Here is a 24,026-nt window from a genome sequence, read left to right as displayed (position 1 = left end):
AAAATCATTTCTCATATACCAAGCAACTATTTTCCATACATAAACTTATCAAATATGAAAAAATAATTAATTTCCTATCACAAAACTTTCTTTTCCATAAACCAATCGGGGCGTTTATGTTGAAAACATGCCATTAATCTGTGGTCAATATAAACAGATACTCTTTTGGAATACAAGCCAGACAATTTCTCCCACCACGTGGCTGGAAGCCCACCAATTTGGAGAAACCGTCCAGGTAGGTAGATATTAGAGAATTGAATATTCAGAAAAGTGAAAAAAAGAAGAAGCTAAAGTTTGATTTGAATCCCAACGCGTCTTGTGTGGAGTATTTTGGACCTCAGATTTTTGTCTGGTTGATGTTCACACACCTTCAAAATCTCCGAGATTCTCTCACAAATTACTTGCACTAAAACACCTTCTTTGTTCAGACTAAAAATACAAAAATAAAAACACCTTCTTTGTTCACCAGGCTCCATTTCTTATAGTTCTTGAATCTCTGACTGTAATTGCGGATCTCCAAATTTATTGGAGATCCATTAGCAGATTTTTGCATTACTTCGTGCGTATCTCTTACTTGCTTAAATTCCGGCTAAAAAGTTTGGATTTTGAGAATAATTCTGATCTGTGTTTATCATTAGAAAAAAAAAAGGTGGTTTGAGCTTGAGCTTTTGAGAGAGGATGGTAGGGGCTTTGTCTGTGGTGGGTTCGTCAGTCGTGGACTCGCATACTTCTCCATGCTTGTGTTTGGATGCACTGCCTACAACTGCTATGAATCTCAAGAGTGGAGGAGAATTGGTTTTGCAAAGGAATTCAATGGCCAAGAAGCGTTTGGTGAAACCGGGTTCCTTGGAATTGAGCAGTTCATTTATTGATTCTGGGCATGACATGCGGCTCTCAATGAAAGCTCTTCCGGGTATTATTGTCAATAAGAGTATGAGGAAAAGAAAGAATAGGGGTTTCGTGATTGTTAATGAACTTGGCGGGCAATATGAAGACAGTTTTGAGGATGTTAAGGCGGTGAGAAACTTATACCCTGTTGAATTTTTCGATGAAGTTTATATGAGAAATTTAATAGGATTTATGTTGCATGAACATCTCTCTTACTTAGATAACATGATGTATTTTTTGCTGTTTTGGTGTGTTGAGGACCCTTAGTTGAATATTGCATCCCTTTCTTTATGTAGTTGAAAAAAGAAGAAGAGGAGAATATTTTCTCATCCATTATAACCCAAAACTTGTTTGCTGCATGACTCTGGATATTTTATATTGAGCATAGTGATTACACACAATAGTTTTGCAATTGGTGAATGAGTCAGTCATTAACTTAGATATTCAATACGAGTTGTGTTTTCCTCAGTATCTAATTATAATGGTGAGGGTGAATATCTCGTCTTTTTAAAGCAATTAGCACATGAACTTTGTGTATTCCAAGCCCTTTATTCAATATCAGCTGTTTATGTTAAATCTATGGACTATAAATTAATTTTATTTAAGTCGTGGAACGGAATGAATGGTAAGAAATTCAGTATTGATGTAATGACTTTCGAATATTGAAACAGTTGTAACTTGAACTTATCAATTAGATGCACTGTTCCTAGTTCTTCAGATCTTGAATTACATCATTTTCTGAATTTTGTGTATATGATGCCATTTGCAGTAAGTGATAGTGTTATCTTTATACAAACTGTGTAGGGATAATCTAAATCATGCAATCCTGTTATCTTTTGTACGCTCCCATATGCTTGCTCTTTTATATACATGAACACGGATGCTGATCCATGTACAAACTAGTATCTTATTGTAAATTAGCTGACTGTAATTTCTCTGCCTGCAGCAAATGCTCAACTATTTTACGTACAAGGCTGTGAGGACTGTTATGAGCCAGCTCTATGAGATGAACCCAACACAATATAGATGGTTTTATGAGTAAGTGAGATCATCAGACTAACATCATATTTTATGAACTTTGTTGTTATTAGTATTGCTATTATCATTGTTATTATTCATGCAGTGTTGTTGTTTGTTAAAAACGGATGAGATGTGTCTGTGTCTTGTGAATGATATAGGCTTAGATGAATCTTGAGCCTTTCAGATCAAAATGAGCTTGTGGGTCAGCTAGGATAGGGAGGCTTTTCCATATTCTGAACATTCAGAGAGTCTATTTATTCACCCAGAGACAACAGTCAGATTTAGCGACCCAGGATGCTCTTGGCAATTTAAGTTGGATCAGCTTACTAATGCAATAATTTGGAAAATACATCCAGAGGCTCTCTCTTAATAAGAAAATTTAAGCCCTATTCAGTTCGAACTTCTTGATACGAACATTGCCTTTCATCCTTTTGTTCTGATATCAGTTGAAGTTAAATTATAGGGTTTAAGTACATCTTATTAATATTTACATACTATTAGCAGCACTGTCCTGGAGTACCCAAGTTTCATCTCCAGCATTTATTAGAAAGCACCTATGTCTCAGTTCATCACTTTAAGAACTGTTTTATCTAATCCTGCTTCCTTTTCCATTCGGATAGCTTTGTTGCAACACACAAGCCTGGAGATGGGAAGCGATTCATCCGTACCCTCGGGAAGGTAGTCTTTGAAATCTTGTATTCTTTGGTTGCTTAGAACTCATGCAAGAAAATACATTTTGTTTGGTTTGTTTTTTGTTTTATTTAAGACTAGTTATGTTGGACATTAAAAGCAAAGGTTCCACCGAACCATTCCTTCTCGTTAAAAATTGTTGACGAACATTGAGATATTATTTTAACGAGCGCTGATGCTATAAATATGCTATTTTAGCTACACATACATATGAATGACAGAAATACAACCCTTGCTTATTGACAGGAGAGGCATGAACTTGCTGAGAGAGTAATGGTCACACGACTTCACCTCTATGGTAAATGGGTCAAGGTAAGCAGTTCCAAAATTTATCGCAAGCACTTTTCGTCAACATTCAGAGCACATATCTCATGGAAAGTCTTGGACATTGTAAGAACGTTATATAATTTTTTTCTTTTGGTGATGAATTTTGATGTAGAAATGCAATCATGCTGAAATATATCAACAAATCTCTGATCAGAACTTGGAGTTGATGCGTGAACGGCTTATCGAGACTGTGATATGGCCCTCTGATGACAACACGGAGAAGATTGGCTGAGATAGATTGTAGCTTTCATCAAATGGTTGAGTCTTCTTACCGTGTTGTTCCTAGACTAGGTATTTTTCTCTTTACATAACAGATTGGTTCCAGTCTGTCATTTATATTATTTGCCACCAACTAATAAGTTGCTGAAAATTGTCTACTGTACATTGTATATAAAATGCCATCCGCCATGTTACATTAGATTCCGAGTGTAAAAGGCTAATATTCTGCCTGTATATGAATGTGATGAAAACTATAATGGATCTAAGTGTCCTGCTAGTTCAATGTGATTTACAGGATGCATGGATCTGAATCTCAAAGTCCTTGACGCTGCTGGTTTTATATGAACGAATCAATAACATGATGAATCATGCTGGGAAATAGACTTCTTGGAGTTTTGAGAGTGATTTTGTCCCATCAAATAAGAAATCTGGATAACCCACTAGTACAAATCATAGGCCCAAAAATAACCCCTACCCCAACAAAAAGGAAAAAAGAAAAAAACCCTTGAGATTAAATCCCTCAATTTTCTTCTATCTATTTGTTAAATCTTTGTTCATCAAGACTTCAACTATTGAGGAATTGTCCCTTGAAATTCATTACCTTCTAACTGAAAGAGATGAAAGGCCAATGACCACTTTAGATATTTTTACTCAAAAAGCTGAGTATCAGAATTTGACACAAAGCAAACTCACCAAACGTCGACTATTTGTGCATCACTTGACAGAAAAGCAAACCCACTACGCCAAGTCCCTTCATTTCAACTCTGATAAAGGGTCATGGATTTCCAACGTAAGATGAATTTGGTGCTCGCATGTTCTTTTTTCCAGTCACTTAGATGAGCGGGAGTGAATTTAGTGCTCTCATTTCATCACTTTCAATCACTTAGGTGAGCGGGACTGTCGATTTTAAAACTAATGGTTGACATGCGAGAACAGATGATTCCTTGAGTTGGGCAGCACCATGGACCGAAATAGAACACTTAGTAGCACATAAGAAAACTAATTTCATGAATTTTTAGCATTTCAGATTCTTGCCATAGTCAACTAAGATCACAGATTAGGTTATCTGAATGTAAGACAATATATTATCTTGCATCCTTAAGTACTCCTACACGCAAAAATGCATAATTGCTAGTAAACTAGTAAATCAATTATATTCTCATAAGTTTCACCCAAAAACAATCCATACCTTTAAATCTCAACTGTTGTAGCAATGTACCATCCGTTCATATATGAGCTCATCTAAAACCTCATATATTTCTAACTAAGATACTGCAGTATAGGTCCAGTGCAGTCAAGAATAGCTCGGTTTTCTTTTTCCCTAACAAGAAAATTTGGGTATCATAATGTATCACGTAATTTAGATACTTGTTCCCCAGGGCTTTCTAAATTTTGAAGCCACAGAATTGAGCTTCGTTCCAAACACAAATAGCCCTACCTCAATCACAGTAGCATCAGAGCATCCTTGCCGGATACCTCATCACAGAGCTCCCACAAGGCCATCAATGCAACAACATGCCACGATATACTGGTCACTTTATACATTTGGAAGTAAAAGATTGCCGCTGTATACAGCATGTTTACAAATCTGACAAATGATGCAACAGTATTGTACACACAATGCGATGTCAGTCAGATGGTACACTAAGTTACATAACTACATCGATCATATGATACATGGTAGTAAAGGGGTTTAAAAAGACAGAAGGAAAAAAAATACAAAAGGCTGAACAGAAAGTATTTTTTAAGGTAACCTGGTTAGGAGTACCCACAAAATAGAAAGCTTCCACACTGCTGACCGGAGAGAGAAAAAAAAAATGAAAGCATTGTGTTACACCTGCGAAGGAAAAATAACATATGTAAACATAAACTTGGCTAATTAGAAAATCAATTCATATCTTCATAAGCTTTTCCAACGCCCCACTCGGGGAAAAGAGAAAAGAAAAAAGAAAAAAAAAAACAACCTACTTCAAAAGATATTAGCATCTCATGACAAGTGGTGGCAGCCATTATTCTCAGAAGATAGAAGTTATTAGAGAATAATGGTAGGGTTATGTATAAGTGCAAAATTATTTTAACAAGGTGCATGCAATTACTGGACGAAGGTACAATCTCAAGCACTGGTACAAGTAAAACTATTAGTTTCACTAAATTTCCTTCAATACAACCCTTCGTACTTTAAATGAAACCCTAATATATCGCCACTATTCCATTATAATTACCATACAAGACACAACTTGGCTTCAAATAAAATAGGAATAGTTTTGTATTAAAACAAGAAAGACATATCTCATTTTGAGAGAAGCTTACCATGTGGTTGTAAGCCATAATTGAAAGGCTGAACATTCAATGAGGTCAAAACTAGTACAACTTCATCATTACTCCTTTTCTTTGCCAGTGGTTCAGGCGTAGGAAAATCATGTTGAGCAATCACCGAAGGTTGTAAATTGCCCAAGTGCTGTTCTTACTCGAAGCTGTGGCATCAAATGAAACGGATAAGATTTAGCAGATTATCATAAACAATGAACAAATAACAAATTTGAGATCTAAGATAGCAACCTTCACGTCTGGGCAAGGATCATTGACCATGCTCTTTATTTGAGAAACTATGCCAGCACTGTGCAGTTTTACAAGCCGGCTAAATGAACCAGGACTTGATGGAAAAGTAAGATTCACAATGGCCCACACTGCAGCTGTACGTAACTGGCTTTCATTACTCTGCAAAAACTTGAGAATAAAAGATTGTGTCCCATTGTCTTCTTGTGGGATGAGTTGATGCATAACTGCTTCCTTGTGAAATTCAGTCCCACTTGCAACATTACTGAGCACATACATTCCCTATATGAAAAAGATTTTGAAACCCTACCATAAAGTAAAAGATTTATAATAGAAACAAGAAGATCAACTATTACAACTGCTCACCCACTCCTTTCTTCTTCATATTTAAACCCAATCTTAGGGAAAGTTATATTCATTCTTAAGCTCAAAATATTCTATTCATTCTGAAGCTCAATAAAATTCTATTCATTCTTAAGCTAAAAAAATTCTATTCATTCTTAAGCTCTAAATGGGGCTATTTAATAACTTCTTACCCAGAAATTGAAGGCTTAAAGATAAACAAATTTTTTTTGAGGACTTAAAGATAAATAAAACAAAAGTAGGGGTTTATTGCTAAAAAGTGTTGCCTTTGGGGCCTACTGCTAAAATCCCTTTACTTTATCATGAGAAAGTAAACACTTTGGTAATGTAGATATTCCATCTGAATAAAGTATAAAACCTTTCACCTAATTATAATCCATATTAAAGATGGAGATGATGTCAATTTAGCTAAAGCATCTGGCTGCATTCTAATCCATGAAAAGCAACTAATTGGCCCACCATTAATTGCTACAAAACTTTCGCCCAATTATAACCCATGATGTCAGCTTAGAACATATATTATAAACAAACTTGCAATCAGGAATGAAATATCAGAATAAAGAACTGATATGACTGCATGTCACCAAAAGGTCCCTATTAAATTGCTATTTTCTGACACCATTCTATAGAAAGACTTCTAACCTGTATCCAAATTTCATCTGTTGAAGCATTCTGCAACTGCCTCCGAACAGCATCTAATATCATACCATCTTCAGTAAACACAAGCTCAACAGACTTTATACATCCATCAACTAGATTGCGAATAAGTGCCAGAGCCTGCTCCTGGACAAAAGGTTCAGGGTCTGCAGGTGCAAATACATTTAAGCAATGGTTTATGTTCATAACTAGACCATTAACATAGCAAGAAACTTTTTAAAAGAAAAACTTTTAACTGCCACCAATAAACCATCACATTACCACAGATGACACTTGCTAATGATGAAGCTGTGAACTCCATGAAGATCCCTTCTTTACACACATTGTCTGCAAGGAACATCAAGTTCCTCAAAGCCCATAAAGCATTTAACCTCACAGTTGAATCCATTGATTTTGATAACTGAACAAGCTGTTTCACACCTCCACACTGTACAAATAATGACCTACGCATAGTAAAATCAACTGCTATGTTGCCAATAACACTGATAGCTGCAACCTGAAAACAGAGCATTGAAGCAAAATTTGCTATAAATTACCATTTTTATTCGGGTAAATGACAAGGTAAAGTATTTGACTCTGTTGGATAAGCACAATTTATTATAGGGAATGGAAATGCTAATCTAAACTTTAATTGTATGTATTATGTTAAATAATTTGCAATGAAATTATATGTTTTTACTGAATGAGTAATACTGGTTGAGATAGGAATTGACTATTTGAAAATATGGATTGCTGTCAGTAACCCAGGGCCTTTAATGGCAAAAGGCTACTGAAGACACACAAATGACAGCCGAATTCAGTCTGGAAAACCTGATCTGTAAGTGTTTTACTCTTGAATGGTAAACTTGATATTTTAGTTGAATGCATTAATGGATTCTTCACATCAATGTGCTCATCCATAATGTTGTTTGACCCTCTCAATATATAATGTCTAGGCTTGAGGCTCCAAATAATACACAAAGGCAAACTCAAATCTCCTAGCCTCAAGTCCAACTGATTGGGATAAAGGGCACAAGAAGCCAGATCTTTCTGTCTTTAACTATAGTTTAGATCATGATTAGTATCCCTCAGGGCTGTTATGATATTGAAGGTTGTTTTCTGTCTTTAAAACCGTAATCCATCTACTCTTCAAAACATTAAAATCCATAAAGTAAGGGCTCTCCCTTCTCCAGAAACTGTTGAAATCATCCTTATCGATCACAGACAAACCCTTAGGCCCTAACCCGAACCCTAACTTTTCTCCCTTCTAATATCTTACAACCATAAGTTTTTAACCCATTTGACCTGAAGATAGCTTTCCTAAAATCCCCTAAACAAGACCTCCCTTGTCATGTGTCAACTGGTGTCGCCTACTTGTAAACTTTTTCACCATTCAACCCAATCTGAGTCCATAGTCTCCACAACTTTGATGGCTATGTGCTTCAATACTTCCAGCCATGTGTGTGCCTTATCACCTAGGAATAAAATCACTCTTTACTACCAAATTATTAGGACGGAAAAGAATGTAGAACTTGGTAATTATTTTAAATATTTATTTCACCAATACTAGTACACCAAATTTGTTCATTTGTAGTTCTTTGGCATCAGCCACCATTAAACATATCCTTGGTGTGAGCAACAAGCAACTCGACTTCTCTTCTTTTATCTTTCCCTCTTTTTCATAAGTATCAAGTAGAGCACTAAAAACAGAATTGATTATACAGAGAAATTGTAATGTAATTTTAGCAAACATTTTGCATTCATGCAACTGGGTTCTGTATTTCATTCATGTAATATGGTTGGGAATAATGTGAGACCAGACTCTAAGGTTGACAGCTGACAGAAAAACGTGATCATTAGTGATAAGCAAGCATATACCTGGACAGAAGTAGAAGGGTCATCTAATAGCCGAACCAAGGGAGGGACAATCATTTCATTCAAAAAATTACCTGCACACAAATTCTGAATGACAATTTCTTAGAAACATATATGCATGTAATATAATTCTGAATAACAATTTCTTAGAAACATACATGCATGGAATATAATTCTAAATATCATTAAGCAAGTACAAATTGCAAACCTTGATCGACCGAGATACACATCTCAAGCACATGCAAGCTGCAGTACGTACGTCAGAACTATCATGAGTTAGCGCATCAGATACCAAGTTCAACGCCTATATTCAGGAAAATATCAGAAGTTACAAACCGGTTGGAATTTGCATAAAGAAAAATGTTTTATGCAAGCATTACCCCATAACTCAGCAAATTTACCCAATTAATCATAAGTTGCAACACTTCTCAGCAAAATAAGACATGATACTCAATAATGTCTCACAATTTGCACGTAGAAAAAATGTAAACTTGAGCAGCCATGCAAAAGTTTAGTTAATCATTTTAACAGTGGATCAAAATAAACAAAGTTTCCAATCCCTAACAATTTGAATAAAAAACTTAAAATGTTCGCCTGCTAAGATCAACACCTAAAAACTACAGAGTACGTAACCCACACTACTCAGTATTAAAATGTTCTCAAACCAAAAAAAAAAATGAAGGTACAGCTAAGACATAATCCATTCAACCAGACAAGCAGGGAAATGAGGACTGCAGGGCCCTAGTCGTGATGTTTTTCTCACAGAATGACTTAAACTGTTATTAGGGAAAATAAACATGCAAAACTAAATGAATAGAAAAAGAAATATTGTTGGTAAAACAGGCCTAATCACAACCAAAACCATGAACGGAGAATAAACATTCAAAACTAGATGAATAGAACAAAGAATATTATTGATAAAACGGTAATAATCACTCCCTGGCACAAGTTAACGTATTCTAAGACGCAACAAACCTGCAAGGACAGGAATCTAGACCTGCAGCTCTCCAAGTTTGAGCAAAGATCAGCCAGTGCCAGCAATATTCCTTGGAAACGTTTGGGATGTAACTGACTTTTTTGCAAGTGGTTGTAAAGTTTATCAATAGCATTTGCCTCAAATGCTAGTTTCTGTAGATCTGGTTTTTCTGAAATTAAACTAGAAAATGCAAAGGGAGCTTCATCTCCAACTTGACCAGGATCATCATGAAGTTCAAGTAAGAGATGCACCAACTTGGTTTTGATGCCTATATCTTGTAAATAGCAAGCAGAAGTGTTCCTTATAACAATCAAGCACATAGAGGCCAATAATCTTGTACGGGGATACCTATCCTTTGTCAATCCAATTACAGAACTCAGAGCTCTTCCACTTTCAGATCCCACAAACTCCGAAACAGCTTCAACATTGTTCTTCATAACTGTGGCTAGAGACTCTAAACTATTATCTCTCTGACTTAGAGAACCTTTAAGAAGGCTAATTAGCTTCTTTACAACCCCAGCATGACACAGTGCCTTCTGCTCTGCAGTACTCTCACAAGAATGTATGATAATACTTGCACCAAGTCCAGTAACATTCTCATTCTCACTATTCAATAATGAAAGAAGAAATTCCATGTTTTTTTCTTGAAGGAAATCGCACTTTGGAGCTAGTTTCGACTGATAAATCATTCTTAAGGAACGTGCACCAGCATCCACAACCTACAGCACAAATAAAACCATTGAAATGGCATTTAAATGAGCAGGGAGAGAAAAAAGGTATTCATGGATGCAGGACATGTTAGAAACAAGGGTCGATTCTGCAATTAACCCAACAAAGAACCAGTAGAAGTAACGCATTAACTAACTGAAAAAGAATAGATGAACATGTCAAAAAAGTATCTTCCATATTATTTAAAAAATTGTAAAGAAAGGGAGGACAAGAGATTTCCTTCACCTTTATCCACCCCCATGACTCCACCCCACTAGATACTAAAAAATGTGATATAGGGGAAGTACAGAGAGAAAGTCAAATATTGGAATGTCTAGTGGTGTGTCAGTCTAGTTGTTCTATCTTTTGTAACATGTAGATTTATACACTATATTACATGTGTAGGCATTCATTTAGAGCAAAAGACAGAGCTGGCACCTTGACATGGATAAGCTATAATTCTGGATGGTGGAATTCCACAATTCTCTCTACAACCAATGTTTTGATCCAACTTCAAATCAAACTGCCAAATCAGGAGAATTATTTATATCATCAAGGTATATATGGGATCCTTCATATGGGAGTCACTCCTACAATTCCAATGATTTACAATTATGGGTTCTTTTTCTTACTAATCGCAGACAAACATAATCCCATACCCATTCATTTAGATAATTAACACTATCTATATAATAATTTCTTTGATTTTTATAAATGAATAAACAAATAGTGGTTGTTCTGCAATAGATAACAAAATAAATAAATAAATAAATAAAATTCTTTTTATTCACAAAAGTCATTCAAAGTTCTGTGATTGTGTTTTCAAAGTTTTCTTAATCAAAATAAAGGTCCTTGAGTGGCATTTTCCTGCAATCATCTGTAAAAGAAATGGAATATAACAAGTTTTGATAATAGTGGTTGACAAAGCACAGGTCGGTGAAATTTGCCTATTGTACCGTAGGCTCTAGGGCTGCAAATAGAGGTTTCAAGGCTTGTAGTTGCTGGGGAAGGGTATAGTAGAATGAATTAGGGATTAAAATACTAGACTTTAGAGGGTAATAGGGGCTATACTTCAAGATGACAGGTTGCTCAGATTCTGGGCAACAGGTAATTCTGGGATTTTTCAGGTTGCTTTCAAGAGGTATTTTGAGGGCTAAAGGTAGTAGGGAACATATCTTGTTTGACATTTCTAACTGTGCAAAACCAGGATTAAAAATTGGGGTAGAAAGGTAAGAAAAGAAAGAAGCTGGGTGCTATTCTTGCAGAGTAAAGAGAGAGTATTACAGGTCAAGCATGCCATAAATCAATAAGTAACCCATCAATCCATAATAAGTATCCAATACATATTGAATCCACTCACATTATAGCACGTGTGAAAGAATTATGATGGGTTTAGGGTTTATACATCAATGACTATACACGTGTTATGATACGGGTGGATTCAATACACCAAGTGGATATGTGGTATATTGGATACACACAATAAATTTCTTCATAATCCATCATTAGAAGCCTGAATTCTTTGAGGACATATTTATGGACTTTGGACAACCATTTCCTATTAGGAGTAGAACTTTGCCAAATCTGGAAATTAGCAAATAGGCCCTCATTCCCATGTTCGATCACTCTTCCCCGGTTGGAGAAAGCTTTCTCTCAAGTTTTGAAAGGTGTCAACAAAGAAATTCTAGGCTTCTTGTTTTGCATAGTTGGTTCGTGCTATGAAAAAGTGAAATAAGACTATAGCAAAAAAACCAGTGTCAGATCCATTTTATAAAAGTTTCTTTGTCAAAACTTTCCCTGTGAATAGATAACAAACTTTTTATTTATTGCAAACCCTTTACCATGTCACGTGAACTATGTGAGTATTCCCAACACATCTTATCTTTCCTCTAATGGAATTCATTTCGATAATTGAATAATGCCTGGGCAAAATTTAGAATGTCAAAGTAACTATTATACCAATAAAATATTCAAATATATACTTCTTGTTTTGAGGGGTAGCTAAGGAAACCTAAGAGCAGACTCCATATAGGAATTTTGGCTTAGTAAGCATCGATATTCGTTTATAAACTATACAGTCTGAACTATCTTACCAAATATAAATATGTATCTACAGTACATACTTTTAGTGTACACATTGCATGTACTTGTCTATGCATATATCTCTCTGTTATTCTTGCCAAACTTTAAACCTATAGCCAAATCTCAATCCCACCCCAGCTCTTATCGCTTGATCAAAGGTCTAAGGGACCATGTCAATTAGTGATCAAATAAAAAAAAAAAAAAACAGATTCAACTACCTCATTAAAGCTTATAAGCATAAAAGTTGTTATAAATTTCTTTTAAACTTTGCAAATCAAAGCATCTTAAGACCCTAAATCAGATCCTAAGAAACAATCCATAGATTCAAACTGGAATCCTAAATAACATAACCTTTGCACAGCCCCAGAACCAATAGGCATAACCTGGGCGCATTTAACACAGCCAAAGCATGTGGAATCGATCTTTGTTATATACGACTTAACTGTAACACCAAATAAAAATGGCAAGCCTTTGATTGAAAAGTGAACTCGAGGCACAATCCATCATATTGAAAACAATTCACCCTAAGCCAAAAACCTTCGCTTGCTCCATAGCTTATAAATGACTGTTAATATAGTGTGAAGATAAAGGCAGTTAGTTTAACTTTAATCACAATCCTAGTTTTCATAAATCAAGAACTTCCATTCTTCATACCTGAATTTCTCCTAATTTACAAATTAGAAACTTAAGCCAGGGAAACTGACATTGAGGTCAAAATACACCTAGAGAAAGCAAATGGAAATTGAAATCTCATCTACTAGTAACAGAAACGCATCAATTCACCCATCTGTGATGAGTAATTCACATCACATTTTTAAAACCCGAAGCAAGAAAGTAACAAATTTTCTCTGCAACCAAACATTACAAACACATTAAGCGACCCAATCAAATGTTCTCACCCAGCTAAAAACAGTAGAGAGCCAGCCAACATGCATATGCATCAAATTCAATTCATTTTGCAAAACAATAAAATGAGAAATCAAATGAATTATATACATACCTTATCATCAGGATGCGATAGAAGCAAGAAGAGGTTAGGAAACACACCGGCGTCGAGAACAGCTCGGACTCCGGCATCGAAGCCGCAAGCGAAGCTTCCTAGGGCAGCGGCGGACTGAACAAGGAGATTGGAGTCGTGACGGGCCTGAGCCTGGGCTTGGGCTTGGGCTTGGACTTGGGCTTGGGCTTTGGACGCGAGGATGGCGGCGACGGGTGGTACCAAACCGAGCTTGATGAAGGAGAGCTTCTTGGTCCGGTTGCCGATGATGCGGTTCTTGAGCTCCCTCAGAGCCTTGAGCTGGACTTCGAATTCGGATGAGGTCAGCCGGGTCAGAAGGTCCGAGTGGGCCCCACTGGTTGTGGTTGTGGTAGAAGAGGCCGAGGCCGAGGCCGAGACCGAGACCGAGGCTGAGGCTGAGGAGGGCATCGTCGTCTCGCTGAAGAAGACGATTCCGGTGTCATGCAATGGCCACCAAAGCTCCGCGGAAGAGCGAGCTAGAGAGAGAAAAATGGGTGACTTTGGGGAGAAAACTAGAGAGAGAAAATTAGAAACTGTCTCCAAAGGTGAACATTTGTGTATATTTTCAGACAAAAGAAGGATTTTTTTTATTAAATTTTTTTTTTTTTATAGACTCATTTATGAATGATTCTGTTGGCTTGCAGCCAATGTATTATTAGAAAAATTAGATTAAATTCACACACTGACTCTTTTATTTTTATTTTTATTTTTTTATGAAAACTGCGAGCGATGCCATTTGATTTGGTTTGGTTATTATTAACTGATTTTCATATTTTTCGATAATTGAAAAATTCGAAACTGAAAAAAACATAAAATGCCAAAATCAACCGACTGCCGACTTATTTTTATGTATACATGTTTATATATTTGTCATACCTCAATATCATTTATCCCTTACTAATTGTTGATGTCCAAAATAGAGTAGACTTAAAGTGAGCTTGTCCTCGGTCGCTCGCTACCGTCCTTGGACATGTGGAAGAGAGATAAGATCGGTAAGAACTTTGGTACCAATGTTATGTGATACTGGTTGAAGACACCTCGATACTTAAGTTAGTACAAATAAAGAATAGAAAGGTAATTTAACATAATAATGGCACATGTTCTAATTTACTAGTGCCTAGTGCCATGGGGCGAGATTTATGGACAAAAGAGGTGAGAACTCTTTTGTGGTTCCTTCGATGTGGGATTCCTATCATGGCATCATATGTGACTGAGGTGAGGCGTTATGCTTTGGATTAGAATTAAGACTCACATTGCATACTAAAAAATCAACTGAATCAACGAAAAAAATAATGTCACTAGGTCGACAGAGCAAGAAAACTGATCGACCCTAGTCAGTTTTATGGACCGACCGACCCTAGTTAGTTTTCAAAACTCATTCCTGACGGTTTATCGAACCAATTGACATATATATAAATAATTAATTTAATATATATTAATTATATTTGTACTAATTATAGCCCTTAGATTAATCTAATGGCTAGGATTTTAGGATTGAGATTAATCCTAACTGTCAGATTATCTCACTCAACCTCATCTCTCTCACTCTCAAATAAGACTCTCACTCCATTATTCAAAAAAAAAAAAAAAAACCATCGTCTCTTCCTCTCCTCTGAATCCCCTCGCCTAAACTGCCATATATGTCGTCGTTAAGTAATCTGACCTCTTTATAGAGCTGACAATGAGTCTTGTCATGTCAAAGACTGAATTCAAAATAGAGATGAGGAGATCGATTTAGGCTAAGGGTTTTCATTTGGGTGGGTTGAAATCCATTACCCTATGGTGCACAGTGGAATAAAATAGAATATGACAATATATGCATGCCACATATTTATTATTATTAATAAAAATTAAATAGTAAATGTGTCATGTATGTCATTTTGCGGGTTGGTGGGTTGACCCACAAATTTATCAGACGTCCCACGGCGGGTTGACCCAAATTTGATGTGTAATTTTAATCGTGTGGGTTGATCTGCTCATTTTCCTTCCGGGGTTTGAGTTGTATCGAAAATTGCCACCCTTAGTCTCAGTCTTACCTCTCTACGGTCTCAATCTCACCTATCTCTATCTCAATTATCATTGCAATCTCTCTCATCATCTCAGTCTCAACCTCTGTATCATCTCTCTCGTCCATTCAAAGGTTCTAAGTCTCTCTACTCTCTATTTAAATCGGGTAGCATGCTCCTCACCAGACAAATTGTTTAGCTCTTTACTGTGAAACCTAATTTTTGAAATTAGAGTTTCAAATTTGGAACTATGTAGGGTTTCTATTTGGGTTTGTGATCCAATTGAAATGAGGTTTCAATTATGCATGTCAATTTTAGGGTTTAATCCAGGGTTTTCATAATAGGGTTTCGGTTCTAGGGTTTGAAATTGGGGATAACAAGTAGGGGATTTAGGGGTTTAATTAAGAATTTCAATTTTTTTTTTTAAAAAAATTAAAGGCGGTAGTATTTATTGAGTAAGGAACGTAACAAGTACAAAAATCGGGCTAAGTCATTGGGGATTATGCGAGTGTCTCTACACCAATGGGCTCGGACGTCGGGCTAACAAGTAGCTGTACCCGCTCAACCGTAAGTAGGAGGAGGGGCCTTGCCTCCGGTAGAGTGCCCCCTCGTCCCCCTCAGACCATGTCAGGAAAAACTCCTAGTTACAATTCTCAAATAACAAATCAATAATAAAATCAGGTGGTTCCTCAAACCAAGTGATATCTGCGCCAATATTCCTGCCAAACCTGGCTAAGCGGTCAACCACCGTGTTCGCAGTACAACGGATGTGTGTAGTAACTTCTCCAGTGATCGGAGCCAGCAAGCTTTTGGTGTCTTCCACTATAGGGCCGATCACATAACGATCTGTAGTGGTAGTCCTTAAAGCAGTAACGATATGGAGAGAATAGCTCTTAATGACATACTTAGTGAAACCCCTTTCCACCGCCATGACTGCACCTTCACGAGAAGCAATTGCCTCGACCTGTATCACCGAATAGATATCAATTACATGTAATGCATTCCCTGCCACGAAAGCACCCTCAGAGTCATGTGCCACAACTCTTATACCGCCTTCAAACGTATCAGCTACCTAGGAGCCATCGACGTTGATCTTCACCCAGCCGGGTTGTGATTTGGTCCACTTTGGTGCTACCGCATGTAGTTTAGGACCGCTACCTTGTCGGACCTGGACGCTCGAAAAAGCTGATAAGCGAGCAGCAGCACCATAGCTTACAATGTCCGGGGAGAACTTCCAGCTGTTCCACAAGTTCTCAGTCCTTGCATGCCAGATGGCCTAGCCTGTGTAAAGGAAAAGGCCGAAGACAGCTACAGGGAGGTGTTCAGCACAGTATAAAAACCAGTCATGCAAATCTCGCGTCCGAGGTTGTACACCTATTTTGCCCAGCGAGGAGCTAGTCCACACTCCATGAGCAAAGGAACAATCCTGTAGAAGGTGGATGGTGGTTTCCAGTTCAGCTCTGCAAAAGACACAGGAGGTCTCCAGCTGTACCTTCCGCTTGGAAAGAGCAGCCTTGGCAGGGAGTATGTCTCGGCAGACTTTCCACTAGAATAACTTAATTTTTCCTTGCACCCTAGCCTTCCAAAGTGCAGTTCACCCAGCTCTGAAGCCATTACCAGAGGAGGTAGAGGCAGTGGCACGTATACCATGTTCAGCAAAGGCCAACTTATATGCACTTTTAACAGAAAAAGACCCTCTCTTATCAAGGTGCCATATTAGAGTGTTAGCGGTTCTACGAAGACTCAGTGGGATAGAACGGATCGCCTCCACGTCAAGAGGGGGAAGGGGGGAGAAGAATCGTAGCAAGGAGGGGTAGATCCCAAGTTCGTGTGTCCTCTCGAATAAGCTCGTGGACCTGTGATAGCATACATCCGGTGGGCTTAGATGTTATAACTCGGAATGTGGTAGGCCGCGACATCCATGGGTCTTTCCAAATATCAATGCCTTCGCCACTACCAACCTGCCACCTAGAGCCCTGCAAAAGAACTTATCTAACAATACAAATACTTTTCCATGCATAAGAGCCAGTGGCTTTAACTGGTGTATCAAAAAAAGAATAATTTGGGAAATACTTAGCTTTCAATATCTTCGAAATGAGAGAATCTGGATAATGGTTGATTCATTTGATCTTATTGTTTTGTGGTTTTTCATTTTTGGAAAGGATTGTTTCTAGAGCTTGGGATTAATCTATTGGAGCTTGTGTTGGTGGATTTGTAGAGGTATAAAATTATGAAATTTGGGGTCATTTAAGTTTTATTTTGATTTAAGTTATGTTAAGAAATTTAGAGCTTGTGTTGATTTATTTGAGTTCTGTTTAGGTTTTAAAATTTGTTTTGAGTTGAATGTTCAGTTTTGAATGAATTGAATGTTTAGTTTTGAATGAATTGAATGTTAATGTTATGTTTTGAATTAAATGTTTCCTGTTTTGGATTGAATTGAATTAAAACCCGTATGAACAAATTTGCTTAGGGTTTGAATTTGAATATGTTTGGGAATTGAATTGAAAACCCTATGAACAATATGCTTGAGTTGAATTTAAGTTGAAGTTGAAATTTAATAATGTGTTTCAAATAGAATTTTGATTATTAGGGTTGTTTTTTAGTTGACATTAATAATATGTTTGTTGTCCTGTTTTTGAATTAGGGTTGTTTGGGCAATTAAGTTGTTATTTGAGTCAAACAAAGTTGGGTTTAGTGAGAGCTTCCATACCCCTGGTGGTACTCACACATCCATCTTTGCCTATACGTTTTCACAACCGAAGTTCACATCCCAATTTTCCTTTTCTCCAATCGTAATTCCTTGTTTTAATCTTAAGATCCCACAATCCAGTTGTTCTAATTTCCCCAGTTTCACCTTCCCCAGCCAAACCCTCTTGATTTTTCTTTTTTTATTTCTACATCCCTATATCTCATTTCCCTCTCCTCTCTCACAATCTCCACCCTTTGTTTTCCCATAAACTATCCTTGTTTTTTTTTATTTCGTTACCACCTTCCAAAAACCCCAATTTTTATTTATTCATTTTATTTTTCTTCCCACTAGCATCTATTCCCCTTTTCCCAACCACCTATTTGTTGACGTGAGTCTCCTAATTAATCAAGGAGATTTATTTCCTTGATTAATTAAGGGATTTACTTTCCTATTCTATATAGTTGACAAATCATTGTATAATTAAGAGGATACTATTCTAATTGATTACTGTATCTATTTCCTTGTATAGCACTCATGTAAACTCCTATATATACCTCTTTATGGAGAAGAATAAAACCTAACCCAAAGTATTCAAACCATATTCATATTTTAGCATGATATCAGAGCAATCGATCATAGGTTGTCTCTAAACCCTTATCTCAAATTTCTCATATTCAAATCCAAAACCCTAAATCAAATTCCTTATATTTTTCCCCAAATCCAAATCCCTCAACTCTAAAGTCCTCAAATCCTCTTATCAAAATCCCTAAACACATACCCTCAAATCTTATACACATACCTCTCAAATCCAATTCCTACATCAAATTCCTTAAATCAAATTCCTCAAATCACAATTCCTCACATTCTCATATCACATCTTACTTCCGCTGTGATGTCAGGAACTCCTACGATTCTCCCCCTTATTGCAGACTCACAGAAGCATGCGGTCAATCCTGCTGACCCGGCTACTCGGACTCATGCTTATATCGCCACCACCAAAGGTTCTACCTTTCATACATCCTCTCAAAAATCCCCATGAATTATTGACTCGAGTGCTACGAATCATATGACATTTGATCCTGGCTAACTTATTAGTCGCAAATCATCCACTCCTTCGGTGGTGTCTAATGCTAATGGTATCCCCTCCCCTGTGGTTGGGAAGGGCTCTCTATCTCTCTCGACTTCCTTACATTGGATTCTGTATTACTTGTTCCATCTTTGGACCATAACTTGCTATCTGTTGCATAACTTACTATTACTTGGGGGTGTACTGTAACATTTTGACTGAATCATTGTGTTTTTTAGGACATCCTCATAGGAAAGACAATTGGTTGTGGTACTCGGCGGGGCAAACTCTACTACTTGGACTGGGCACCGGATAGTGCGGTCAAGGTTGGTCAAGCTTTCACAACCAGTGGATCTCGTTCTGAGGGGGAGAGAGAAAAAATTTGGTTATGGCATAAACGTCTTGGGCATGCCTCGTTCGGTTATCTTAAGAAGTTGTTTCCATCATTATTTTCCAGTCTTGATGTTTCCAGCTTCCAGTATGATACGTGTGAATTGGCTAAGAGCCATCGTATCCCGTTCCCATTAAGTTCAATTAAGAGTTTGGTTTCGTTTTCTCTTATTCATTCTGATGTTTGAGGACCTGCTAAAATTGCCACTCCGGCAGGGGCGCAATGGTTTGTCACATTTATAGATGATTGCACACGCATGACTTGGGTTTTCCTTCTCAAAACTAAAGGGGAAGTTAGTTTCAGGTTTCAACAGTTTTATCAAATGGTGGAGACTCAATTTCATGCCAGAATTCAGGTTCTTCGTTCTGACAATGGCGGAGAATTTCTTAACCATGATTAACCAGTTCTTACAAGATTATGATATCATACATCAACGCTCATGCCCTTACACTCCCCAACAGAATGGGGTGGCTAAAAGAAAGAACAAACACTTATTGGAAGAAGTTTGTGCCTCTCTCTTTGGTGCTAATATGCCATGATCATTTTGGGGCGAAGCCGTCGTCTCTGCATCATACCTTATCAATCAGATTCCCTATATTATCCTAAATTTTCAAACACCACTTCAAACACTTCACCACCATATCCAAACACCTCCCACCCAAAACCTAGAATCTCGGATTTTCGGTTGTGTTGTATTTCTCCACTTACATGATCATCAACGAAGGAAATTGGATCCCCGAGTCGAAAAGTGTGTTTTCGTTGGCTATGCACCTCATCAGAAAGGATACCGGTGTTATCATCCTCCTAGTCAAAAAGTCTTTACCTCCATAGATGTTGTGTTTCAAGAACATGACTTATATTTTTCAACAGCCCATGAGGAGAATTGAGAATCCACGATTGCTCCAATTCTCGATTTTGTTCCCCAGGACGTCACTATACATCAAAATGACCAGTTGCCAGTGGAAAGCAACCGGTCGCACCCCTTAGTTCTTCAACTACAAAGAACCTGCTTCAAAACGACCGGTCACCAGCAGACAGCGACCAGTTGCTAAAGGAAAACTTTCAGTTGTCTCCACGCTGTCAAAATCAAGAGGAGGAAATTGAACCGGTTTATAAGATTTTGCTCGCTTAAGCTCCAGTACCGCACCAATCACCTGCTGAGGAAGTTATTCAAGTAACATCTTTTTCTGAAACTAATAACACTAATGAAATATCCCATGATGATTTGATTTCAGAAGGCATAGAACCTACATATCAGCTTCCAGAAAGGAAGAACCGTGGCAAACCTCGAGTACAATATGAAGCAGATCTTAAAGCCAAAGGGAAATACCCATCAATAATTATATATCTCTCAGTAGATTATCAGAGTCATATGTGCACTATGTGAAGCAGTTGGCTGACATATCTGTCCCCAATAGTGTAACTGAAGCACTAGAAGACCCAAAATGGAAAGAAGCTATGAATGAAGAAATGCGAGCTCTCCAAAAGAATGTCACATGGGAACTTGTGCCCTTATCTCATAGAAAGAAGACAGTAGTATGCATGTGGATTTATACTGTAAAACTCAAAGCAGATGGATCCATTGAAAGATATAAAGTTAGATTGGTGGCGATTGGGTACACACAGATACATGGGATAGACTACGAGAAGACCTTTGCCCCAGTAGCCAAGATTAACACTATTAAAGTCTTATGGTCTCTAGCAATAAATCTCGATTAGCCACTACATCAGTTTGATGTCAAGAATGCATTCTTACATGGAGACTTGAAAGAAAAAGTATATATGGACTTACCCCTAAGATGTAATTCAACTCCTAACAAGAAAAATCAAGTCTGCAAGCTCAGAAAGTCATTATATGGGTTAAAGCAATCTCCTAGGGCATGATTGGCAGATTTACTAAATCTATGAAGAATTTTGGACATACACAGAGTAATTCAGATCACACTATGTTCTTGAAGCGTGATGAAGGAAAACTTACTATATTGATTGTTTATGTAGATGATATAATCGTAACTGGAAACGACGCAGAAGAGCAACTGAAGTTGCAAAAGTATTTGTCTCAGGAATTTGAGATGAAAGATTTAGGTGATTTGAAGTACTTTCTTGGAATCGAAGTAGCAATGTCAAAAACTGGTATATTTTTGTCTCAAAGGAAGTATGTAATGGTTCTACTCTCTGAAATAGGAATGCTTGGATGTAAGCCTGCTGACACACCTATTGAGATGAATCACAAATTGTGTGAAGACATGGACCAAGAATCAACCAATAAGGAACAGTACCAACGCCTTATTGGAAGGTTTATATACCTGGCACACAAAAGACCAAATATTGCATACGCTGTGAATGTGGTTAGTCAGTTTATGCATTCGTCCAGCATCAGATAGATTAGTTGGAGTCATAACCTGGATCTGGGTTTGTATCTGCTTGATGAGGCTCCTGATTGGCTTGGCTTTGTGTTGGTGGATGACCTGCTGGGGTTGTCTAAACTTCGTATGATTTGTGTTGTTTATTTTCTTTGGTTGTTGGGGATTCTTATCCCTCCCTTATTCACCCAAAAAAAAATAAGAAAAGGAAAAGGTAAAAGCAAATGCAAATTCTGTGTTTTGCAATAAATCTTTAACCATATAAGATAGCTTGTATAACAAGTAAAATAAAAACAATAGTTACTCAACTGTTGTGGTATGGTATTTCAGACGACGGTTTTATATAACCTTGCGTCGTAGTATGAAATTTCACAAGACGGTAATTAATCACTGTCGTGGTGTGATATTTCACACGATTGTAAGTGAAAAAAATTTGTTGTCTATTTAGAAGAAGACATATAAAAGCAAATGCAAATCCAAAGAAAATCAATTAGTATTACCTTCGCATCTTCTTGGGGTTCAAGAGGATCAACCTTGGCATCTTGATGTTGTACAATTGGGGATTGAAAAATTGTATCACCCGAGCAACTTGCTTTGTCAGACCCATTGGATTTTTGGGACTTGGAACTTGATCGCATATTATAAATGGGGTACTTGGTGGTTTTAACAAGTTGGGTGTTGTAAATAATTAGGTGTGGAGCCCACATGTTGGAAGGCTTTGCCTACAAAAGGGTTCATCCCTCTTTGTAATTGAAACACGCAGAAATGAGAATGAAGAAACTCAGTTTCTCTACTTTCTCTCTCTCTCTCTCAATTTCCTCTCCAATTTCTCTAGATTTATAACACGTTATCAGCACGAATTCGCTCAAACAATACCAGCTGAATTCTCTAATGAAACCCAGATTCTTTCCCCTACCTTCCTCCCTCTCTTGCCATTTCTTCAGCTTTCCTTGTATGTCTCCGTATTAGAGAGACAGAGGGAGATAATAGAAAATTGTCAAGCAATTGATGCAGCAATTTTGGTTATCAACATCCAAGTGAAAAAAAAAAAAAAATTTTTTTGTCTATATCGGAGTTCAGATCTTCGCCGTTGATATGCTCAGATCTCTAGCTAGAGAGTTTAAGCTGAACAGCTGCAATGATTTTCTCTTGAAGCGAACGAGACTTTTTTCAACAAGAGCTGGTGGTGGCCATGGAAGGGACGTCCTCCCGGATCGTCAAACCCAGCTCCTTCTGTAAAGCTGGCCTGGAAGATCAACATACTGCTGATGCTGGAGTTGACTGCTATGATGCTTGCAACACTGGCTGTGTTCAAAGCAACACGAGACTTTATCAACGCTGTGATCGCAAGTGCAAGATTAGGTGCGGTCCAGATTCTGAAGTTGAGGGGAACCTACAGTAAAAGCCAAAAGAAAATTGGGGAGCACATCAGAAAGATAATATCACGCTCAACAAAAGGAATATCACGCAGCAATGATGAAAGCAAAAGAAGATCTAACAGCAAACCCACCGATAAAGAAAAGCACCCACTGATAAAGAAAAGCACCCACCGAAATGATGAGATTCCCACCATCTTTTCAATTATTATTATTCTATATTATTTAATATTAATATTAATGCATGTGCTAATGGCAGGTCAAATGAAAACACAGTGACAAGCATGATACCTTACAGCAAATTAGCACGAAGATGGCCATGCTTCTATAATATATATATATATATATATGAAAAGTTGATGGTAATATAATATACTATATTTATCTGCCATTCTATTACTAACCTTTAACAAAATGGACCCTTGGTAATACTAAACATATTATCAGTGGGAGACCGTTACTAATACTAACATTTTTTCTTATTTTATTCGGTGGTGGTTTTAACCCCATATTTATTTTATTTACTGTATGGTGTAGGTTTATTACCCATACGACAGTATTTATTTAAAAGGGTGGCTCGGGTTTATCGCTCATGCCTTTACTTTTATTTCAAAGTATGGAGCAGAATTAGTGCCCATACAAGCACGTTTACTTTATGAATTTAATTTACCGCACATTTAATTTTATTTAAGGTATGGTGCGGGATTAACGTCCATACAGCAAGCAATTTAATTTATGAATTTATTTTACCGCACATTTACATTTATTTAAAGTATG

At 37.2% G+C, this 24,026-nt stretch overlaps 4 protein-coding genes across 6 annotated transcripts; 3 read left to right on the top strand and 1 right to left on the bottom strand.

Moving 5' to 3' along the window:
* LOC18779522 (chaperonin-like RbcX protein 2, chloroplastic) lies at positions 275-3,432 on the top strand. 3 transcript variants are annotated; one of them, XM_020561440.1, is made up of 5 exons: positions 275-1,017; positions 1,835-1,926; positions 2,529-2,586; positions 2,845-2,988; positions 3,080-3,432. In XM_020561440.1, the coding sequence occupies exons 1-5, from the start codon at positions 679-681 to the stop codon at positions 3,155-3,157; spliced, it is 711 nt and encodes a 236-aa protein (XP_020417029.1). In that variant the 5' UTR covers positions 275-678; the 3' UTR covers positions 3,158-3,432. The 3 variants fall into 3 exon arrangements, with proteins under 3 accessions (XP_020417029.1, XP_020417030.1, XP_007212001.1); XM_020561441.1 differs by having other exon boundaries at positions 277-1,017; positions 2,845-2,910; XM_007211939.2 differs by having other exon boundaries at positions 280-1,017; positions 2,845-2,910; positions 3,038-3,432.
* On the bottom strand, positions 4,582-14,069 carry LOC18780260 (uncharacterized protein C26H5.04). The gene is made up of 9 exons (XM_020561439.1): positions 13,341-14,069; positions 9,550-10,269; positions 8,783-8,878; positions 8,578-8,661; positions 6,982-7,216; positions 6,706-6,866; positions 5,704-5,982; positions 5,455-5,618; positions 4,582-4,981 (listed from the first exon to the last, which is right to left on the bottom strand). The coding sequence occupies exons 1-8, from the start codon at positions 13,764-13,766 to the stop codon at positions 5,562-5,564; spliced, it is 2,058 nt and encodes a 685-aa protein (XP_020417028.1). The 5' UTR covers positions 13,767-14,069; the 3' UTR covers positions 4,582-4,981; positions 5,455-5,561.
* On the top strand, positions 18,995-21,229 carry LOC109948655 (uncharacterized mitochondrial protein AtMg00820-like). Its single transcript, XM_020562344.1, has 3 exons — positions 18,995-19,054; positions 19,359-19,445; positions 20,903-21,229. The coding sequence occupies exons 1-3, from the start codon at positions 18,995-18,997 to the stop codon at positions 21,227-21,229; spliced, it is 474 nt and encodes a 157-aa protein (XP_020417933.1).
* On the top strand, positions 21,415-21,894 carry LOC109948654 (uncharacterized mitochondrial protein AtMg00810-like). Its single transcript, XM_020562343.1, has one exon. The coding sequence runs from the start codon at positions 21,415-21,417 to the stop codon at positions 21,892-21,894; it is 480 nt and encodes a 159-aa protein (XP_020417932.1).

Source organism: Prunus persica, chromosome G4 (assembly GCF_000346465.2).
Source record: "Prunus persica cultivar Lovell chromosome G4, Prunus_persica_NCBIv2, whole genome shotgun sequence".
Lineage (NCBI taxonomy): Eukaryota > Viridiplantae > Streptophyta > Magnoliopsida > Rosales > Rosaceae > Prunus > Prunus persica.
The sequence above is the reverse complement of the archived record's forward strand: the minus strand, read 5'-3'. Positions and strand labels throughout refer to the sequence as shown.

What these genes read in the sequence shown, in the direction of transcription:
- LOC18779522 (XM_020561440.1), top strand. Translation starts at nt 679, where the DNA reads ATGGTAGGGGCTTTGTCTGTGGTGGGTTCGTCAGTCGTGGACTCGCAT. An exon ending in CAATATAGATGGTTTTATGA is followed by an intron (nt 1,927 to 2,528) that starts GTAAGTGAGATC and finishes CCATTCGGATAG; the next exon opens with CTTTGTTGCAACACACAAGC. An exon ending in TCATCCGTACCCTCGGGAAG is followed by an intron (nt 2,587 to 2,844) that starts GTAGTCTTTGAA and finishes GCTTATTGACAG; the next exon opens with GAGAGGCATGAACTTGCTGA.
- LOC109948654 (XM_020562343.1), top strand. Translation starts at nt 21,415, where the DNA reads ATGAAGAATTTTGGACATACACAGAGTAATTCAGATCACACTATGTTC.
- LOC18780260 (XM_020561439.1), bottom strand. Translation starts at nt 13,766, where the DNA reads ATGCCCTCCTCAGCCTCAGCCTCGGTCTCGGTCTCGGCCTCGGCCTCG. An exon ending in ACCCTTCTACTTCTGTCCAG is followed by an intron (nt 7,217 to 8,577) that starts GTATATGCTTGC and finishes CTCTGTTTTCAG; the next exon opens with GTTGCAGCTATCAGTGTTAT. An exon ending in CAGATGAAATTTGGATACAG is followed by an intron (nt 5,983 to 6,705) that starts GTTAGAAGTCTT and finishes TTTTTCATATAG; the next exon opens with GGAATGTATGTGCTCAGTAA.
- LOC109948655 (XM_020562344.1), top strand. Translation starts at nt 18,995, where the DNA reads ATGCGGTCAATCCTGCTGACCCGGCTACTCGGACTCATGCTTATATCG. An exon ending in TTATATCGCCACCACCAAAG is followed by an intron (nt 19,055 to 19,358) that starts GTTCTACCTTTC and finishes TGTGTTTTTTAG; the next exon opens with GACATCCTCATAGGAAAGAC. An exon ending in CACCGGATAGTGCGGTCAAG is followed by an intron (nt 19,446 to 20,902) that starts GTTGGTCAAGCT and finishes TATGTGAAGCAG; the next exon opens with TTGGCTGACATATCTGTCCC.